Source organism: Myripristis murdjan, chromosome 18 (assembly GCF_902150065.1).
Source record: "Myripristis murdjan chromosome 18, fMyrMur1.1, whole genome shotgun sequence".
NCBI lineage: Eukaryota > Metazoa > Chordata > Actinopteri > Holocentriformes > Holocentridae > Myripristis > Myripristis murdjan.
Window position 1 is genome coordinate 1,475,114 of NC_043997.1, and position 7,747 is coordinate 1,482,860.

Consider the following 7,747-nt stretch of genomic DNA (forward strand, 5'->3'; position numbering starts at 1 on the left):
GTCAGCTCTCAGTGACAGTGAAGGTCTCAGAGTTTGACTTCCCCCCTGAGAAAAACGGAGCCACAGAGGTGTCCCACAAGAACTTCACAAAGAGACGTCTGAACGCTAATTCCAGTTTCCTGAGAGCCCAGGTGAGAACACAGGTGAAGTTGGAGCTGGTTCTGAAATACAAACACAAACGGAAGAATGTGCATTAAGATTCATCTAGTGGTGGGCAGGTGAAGCCTCATGAAGCACTGAGGCTTTCCTAACAATTGTGCTGAAAAAGATTCAAAGCTTCAAGGCTTCAGTGGCGGTGACATCTGGTGGACAACTGAAGCCATAGCAACCTCTCAGGAGCACGACTGAAGCAACACTGTTTCAATCCCATGTCAGCAATAATCTTGATTTCCCAAAACTGAATAAATACCACACACAGCAAAACAAAACTGCTCTGCTAGCTCAGTCATGTTGGAACTAGAATATCCGCTGGAAAAAAATTTTTTTTTTTTTCATGGACTGATAGTTATACTTCTGCCGACTTCTCAGTCATTTTTAATCTAACAGGTGCCGTGACAGCAGCTGATCTTTATCTACAACCAACCTATATTGACAGTTATATTTAAATACAGGCTACTGCTTTCCAGTATCCAGAACAAACATCTGTCTTTTCATAAACTCACCGGCAGATGTTTTATTTCAGCTGGGGGTGTGTCACTCCAATTTAACGTCAGCTCCGATTAATGTGGCTAAGCAGCAAAAGTAAGGACAGTAAGCAGTCACATTAAGGCTGAACAGAGTTATATAATCACCTTTTCAGGCTGTTATCAATTTACCTCTGAAATAAAGACGACAGTTTTCACAGATTTAATTTATTAAAAGTTAATTTCAATGTACAGACACAAACAAATTGACAAATTAATTAAATCAATGGCCTAGGAAACTCATAAAGACTAAACAAATTAATAACGATTAACAGGCTAATTAATAACTGATAACAAACAAGAACAGAGTTATAGTCGCACATCTCCGTGGAAAATCTTACAGGTACTGTCCGTGGTGCTGAATCCGCCTCAGCAGGTACTGTCCGTGGTGCTGAATCCACCTCAGCAGGTACTGTCCGTGGTGCTGAATCTGCCTCAGCAGGTACTGTCCGTGGTGCTGAATCCACCTCAACAGGTACTGTCCGTGGTGCTGACTCCGCTGAGGCACTTTATTATAGAAATTAAAATTCACAGAGGATCTTGTTTAGCTCTTCTTTCCTTACAGGTGAGAAATCAGCTGTTTGCCCGGTGTTTGTCAGGTAGTCTTGTAGACATTTGACGGCCCAAGACGTTGACCAGGCCGTACCGGCTTCATTTCCTGACTCTCCAGCTGATCCAGCTCTTCACTCGTCACTCTTGCGTATCTCTCCTTTTCCTCTTCTGTCTTGTCTTCCTCGTTCAGCTGTTTATCCAAACTTAGGTCGCAAAATAAATCAAAATTGATAACAAAAAGGTCCATTATGCAGACTAACAAAGTTAACAGCGGCTTTTGATGCGGGTTTCGGTGAAACGTTTTGTGTTGCCATGGAAACCACACAGACTCGGGCAATGAGATATAGGCGCAGTAGCATAATATTTTCAGTGACTGATTCAGTATTTTTCAAATGAGCACGACTAGCCGTGCTGTCATGCTCATTTGAGCACATTCTAAACGTCTGATTGATCAATCAGATTGCTCGGTCGGATCTACGTGTTGTGTAATTTAAAAAAATCTCAAGTACCCCCTGGAGTTCCTCCAAGTACCCCCAGGGGTACAAGTACCCCCATTTGAGAAACACTGTTCTAAAACACATTCCAGATTAACCCAAAGAATAAATCTGCCATTGGCTCAGAATGCACTGAAAGACTATGAGCCAATGAAAAGTTTCAAAACATTTTGAAGCAATGAAGTGCGAAGTGATGCAGCGATGACGTTCGAAGCTTCAAACGTCATCGGTCACGTGTCACTGGTGTTTTGATACAAGCTCCGACACAGCTGCTCGAATCACTTCGCTTCAGGAAGAGTGACACAAGCTCCAAAGCCTCGGTATCATTTTCCCATCACTAGAATCATCCTTAATTATCCAGTTACACAAGAAACAAGAGGAGGCACACACACACACACACACACACACACATGCACACACACACACAGACACACACACACACACACACCCACACACTTAAATGACCAAATGCAATATCTCCTCCAGGCATCTGGACATCTGGAATATCGATTAGCATGTTTATAGAGAAATTTTAACAGAATGCAAAATTCAAATTTACTTTCTATGGTACAGAAAGCTAGAATGTGCTCTTTAATGTGTTAAGACTAACCCTAACCCTCTCATAATAAATGAATTCTATTGTGAAATCTTCCTATATAATGAGGCAGAACTCTCACAATTTGACGTCTCCACGCCGTAAGTGTCAGGCCTTGCAGGAGCATTGAGCCTGATCCCAAGAGCGACATTCCCTTTTAAGTGAGCACAGTGCTAGAGCTCAATTCACCATGAGGTCAACTCTCCCCCTGCATTTGTGAGCAGCGGACTGCACCTTTAATTAATGATGTAGCTGGTGCCAGGCTGTCTACTAACATTCATTCAGTTCAGTTTATTTCGGTCTCAGTTACAATCCATTGGCATTTTCAAAGACTAATAAATTTGTTTTTCAGAGTCCGAAAAGGTGTAGGCTGAAGCCAAGGCTTATTGTGCCTACCCTTTTTACATATGTGTTAAGTTACGAACATAACAGCTGCAATATCATAAGATATGCAGATACATGAAGGCTCAAATATCAAGGAGTTATCGTACATCCACAGCCGACACACCTCTGTAAATCACAGAGTCCGAGGCACAGCAACAGAGCATTGACATCAACATGGCTGCTGAGCCCATCAGCCACAATCAATACTGATGACACACAGAGACTCAAATAACCAGCTGGGAACTGACGGCTACTCACGCTGTGAAGCAGACACGTCACTTTCAGAGCTGCAGCATGAAGACAGAGGACACACAGACGGACTGTCCACTCCCTCATGAGCCAGAGGAGAACCAGAGGAGAAGAAGAGGAGCAGCAAGGAGGTTCTGCTCGTTTCTCCACCCTCAGAAGATAAAAGCTGAGCTCCCGTCCAAACCAAACCTGCTGCTGTTTCTTGCTGTTGGTTTGCTGATTCACAGCGACTCGTTTCCGTCTTTAAACTGGCAGATCTGTGACAGGAGGAGGAGCAAGGAGGTCTGCACATAATTTCTCTGATTGAGAGGAGGAGGAGGAGGAGGAAGAGGAGGAGGAGGGGTCGGGCTTTAGATCATTTCCAGGAAGAGGGGCAATTTCAAAGAAACAGAGTGTGTTTAAGCATCTATTACAACATGAAGTGAAGATGATGACATACTACACACTTTTTGCTGACAATACAGTTAGGACACACAATACTGTTGAAACACTGCAGCAATGAACAACCACATTTTTCATTTTCAAGATTTCCACGCTGAAGTCAGTTCAAAAACTGCAGAATTTCTCTCTCTCTCTCTCTCTCCCTCTCTCTGTTTCTTTAACTTTAATATGTTTTTGGCCAATAATCCAAACAGTTCCTGAGAAAACTTTATTGATTATTAGAAACATGCACTGTATTTACAAATCCAACCACTAAAGCCTGTTAAAAGATTCTGCTTCATTCTTTACAACCATGTATGCACTTAATCTTTGATTTCTATCAAACTAAACTCCTCCACAAAATTACCCTCAAAAATAGTAAAAAAAGAACAGAAAATAAAAAACAATCATAATGTAATTACGAGAAAACTATATTTATAACTATTACATTCCTATATTTATCATCACAAGAAAATGTATATAGATTTTCCCCAAATTTTGGAAGAGAATAAATACTATATATGTATATATATATATATATATATATATATATATAGTTTTTGTTTCTTTTTTTGTGTTGATGTAAGGTGTCCTTGAGTGTCTTGAAAGGTGCCAAAAAAAAGTATTAGTATTATTATTATTATTATTATAAAATAAAAATTAAAATAAAAATAAGGTTTGCAATGAATTAAAGTAATCTATGAAAGATTGCCATTTATGAACAAATTTGGCTGAGGTACCTTTTACTGAGTATCTTATCTTTTCCAATTTGAGAAAAAACATAACATCCCTAAACCAGGGAAACAGATGGGGGTTTGGGGGATTTCCATGAAAGTAAGATATGTCGTCTTGCTAAAAGAGATGTGAAGGCTAATACATCTGACTGTATAGGGCTGATATGAAAGGAGTCGACAGAGTCCAAATATTGGTGCTGGGATGCAATCCGGGACTTGATCAACCCTGGAGGGGTCACCTGGGTGAGGGAGTATGATGTTGAAAGACCCGAAACCCCCAATGATCCCAGGAACATCACTGATGATGCATTCCGGCGCATCCTTAAGATGTATCTTAGAACCGAATCTACTTGAGTTCACAAAACTCAGCAGTAGATCCATAAAAATACACATGGAGTCCAGCATGGAGTGGCTGAGTGAACGTGGTCTGGACTCTGTGGAGGAGAGTCATGGTTTCAGAGACGCTGTAGAAGGACAGAACACCTGCTCTGTGATCCAGGTACACTCCCACTCTGGAGGACACAGGGCCTTGTATGGGAGTTTCCTCACTGTCATGGATGAATTGAAAATTATTGTTGTGACACTCGAATGCCCAAGACTTTTCATTGTATCCAAACAGACTTTGATCCCCTATTCTGTAAGTATCCTGATATGCAGCTGCTATTGAAACTATTTGCTCTCCACTCCACTCCACCTCCCAGTAACAACGTCCAGTCAGACTCTCTCTGCTCAGGACCTGTGCGTATGAAATGAATCTGACTGAGTAATCAGAATATCGCTGTTTTCCCCAAATTCTTGTTACTTTTCTGTTCTCCTCAGATAGTAACAGCCGACTGTTTGCTGTGTTTGTGTCCACTGTCATTTGACATGAATATTGTAAGAACTCAGCTCTGGTTCTTGGTTCAGGTTGTGGCAGTAAAGCATCTGGTTTAGTTAGTGTTGAGATCGTAGTCCTGTCCTCACTAAGAACGCCCTGCAGTTTATTTCTGAGCTCTGTCAAAGCTGCAGTCACATCCTGAAAGCGGCGCAGAGGGCGGATATCGGTGCAGGGAAGTTGTGTAGATCCACTGAGACGTGACAGCGAGGGGTAACTGTGCAGGAAATGTGTGTGATCCTCTGTGTGTGAGAGCTGCTCCAGCTCAGCGTCTTTCCTCCTCAGCTCAGCGATCTCCTGCTTCAGCTTCTCCTCCAGTTCTTCAGCACGACTCACAACAGCTTTCTGTTGCGATCTGATCTGCTCCACTGCTCCATCAGCAAGGCGATTGATGGCCGCCACCTCCTGCTGAAGCACCCTCAAATCTTTGTCTCTGTCCCGGATTTTCTGCTGGATTGTTTTGCGGCTCTCCTCAAGCTCTTTCTGTCTCTCAGTTCTTTCTGCTGCAGCTGAGACTGTGTCGTGGCCTTTATGTTCCTCCATGGAGCAGAGATAACAGATGCACTGCTGATCAGTGCGGCAGAAGATCTTCATCACCTCATCGTGACGAGAGCAGAGCTTGTCCTTCAGGTTCTTGGACGGGTCGACCAGCTTGTGGTTTTCAAAGGCAGGAGATTCATAATGAGGCTGGAGGTGCTGCTGGCAGTAAGAGACCAGACACACCAGACAGGACTTGAGGGCTTTCAGCTTTCTCCCAGTGCAGACATCACAGGCCACATCTCCAGGTCCAGCATAGCAGCCATCAGGAGGAGCTTGGAGTTCTGTCTTCTTCAGCTCCTCCACTAACTCTGCTAACATGGTGTTTTTCACCAGGACAGGCCTTGGGGTGAAGGTCTGTCTGCACTGTGGGCAGCTGTAGATTCTCCTCTGGTCCTCTCCATCCCAGCAGCTTTGAATACACCTCATGCAGTAGCTGTGACCACAGGGAAGAGCCACTGGGTCCTTCAGTAGATCCAGACAGATGGAACAGGAGAATTTTTCAGAGTCCAGCTGAGTTCCTCCCTGTGCCATGTCAGCTGTCAGTGACAGTGAAGGTCTGAGACTTTGACTTCTCCTCTGTGAAAAACCACTAAAGGCTGGTTAACTGGGACTGGCCCGCCACAGAGGTGTCCCACAAGAACTTCATAAAGAGACAACTGAACGCTAATCCCAGTTTCCTGAGAGCCCAGGTGAGAACACAGGTGAAGCTGGAGCTGGTTCTGAAATACAAACACAATTGGAAGAATGTGCATTAAGAATCATCCCTAATTACCCAGTTACACAAGAAACAAGAGGACACACACACACAGACAGACACACACACACACACACACACACACACACACACACACACACACACACACACACACACACACACACACACACAATTACTCACACAAATGCAATATCTCCTCCAGGCTGAACAATATGCTATGCATAGGCATCTGGACATCTGAAATATCAACTAGCATGTTTATAGAGAAATACGAAAAGTTTCTTCTCATAATAAACGAGACTCTTCTATTGTGAAATCTTCCTATATAATGAGGCAGAACTCTCACAATTTGGCGTCTCCATGCCGTAAGTGTCTGGCCTTACTGGAGCATTGATCCTGATCCCAAGAGTGACATTGGCTTTTAAGTGAGCACAGTGCTAGAGCTCAATTCACCATGAGGTCAACTCTCCCCCTGCATTTGGGAGCAGCGGACTGGACCTTTAATTAATGATGTCGTTGGTGCCAGGCTGTCTACTAACATCCATGCAGATACATGAAGGCTCAAATAACAAGCTGGGAACTGACGGCTACTCACGCTGTGAAGCAGACACGTCACTTTCAGAGCAGCAGCATGAAGACAGAAGACACACAGACGGACTGTCCACTCCCTCATGAGCCGGAGGAGAACCAGAGGAGAAGAAGAGGAAAACCAGAGGAGAAGAAGAGGAGCAGCGAGGAGGTACTGCTCGTTTCTCCACCCTCAGAAGATAAAAGCTGAGCTCCTGTCCAAACCAAACCTGCTGCTGTTTCTTGCTGTTGGTTTGCTGATTCACAGAGACTCGTTTCCGTCTTTAAACTAGCAGATCTGTGACAGGAGGAGCAAGGAGACGTCTGGACATAATGTCTCTGTCTGAGAGGAGGAGGAGGAGGAGGAGGAGGGGTCGGGGTTTAGACCATTTCCAGGAAGAGGAGCAGTTTCAAAGAAACAGGGTGTGTTTAAGCATCTATTACAACATGAAGTGAAAATGATGAGATACTAAACACTTTTTGCTGACAGTACTGTTAGAATACACAATACTGTTGAAACACTGCAACAATGAACAACAACATTTTTCATTTTCAAGATTTCCACACTGAAGTCAGTTCAAAAACTGCAGAATGTCTCTCTCTGTGCGTTTCTTTAACTGGTAACAATTTACAAAAAGAGTACAACAATTAACGTTAGTTAATGCGGTAATAAACATTAAGTGACAGGCAATAAACATTAATTAACAGTTAACTAACTGTTAACTAATGCTGTTCATGCTAAGGTATTAATTTATATGTTATTTAAGGGTTATTGTAGATATTATTATACCATTACAGCATTAACAAACATTACGTAACGTTAAGTAATGTTTATTGTTGTACTGTTATTGTAAAGTGTTTCCCTTTAACTTTAATATGTTTTCTGTGTTTTCACACTTGGCCAATAATCTAAACAGTTCCTGAGAAAACTTTATTGATT

General features: G+C 42.8%; 1 protein-coding gene across 1 annotated transcript; it reads right to left on the bottom strand.

Annotated features, from left to right (window-relative positions):
- Positions 1 to 4,457: 4,457 nt before the first annotated feature.
- LOC115376959 (E3 ubiquitin/ISG15 ligase TRIM25-like) lies at positions 4,458 to 6,056 on the bottom strand. Its single transcript, XM_030076811.1, has 2 exons — positions 4,996 to 6,056; positions 4,458 to 4,545 (listed from the first exon to the last, which is right to left on the bottom strand). Exons 1-2 carry the CDS (start codon positions 6,054 to 6,056, stop codon positions 4,458 to 4,460), a joined length of 1,149 nt encoding a protein of 382 aa, XP_029932671.1.
- Between the last annotated feature and the right edge of the window lie 1,691 nt (positions 6,057 to 7,747).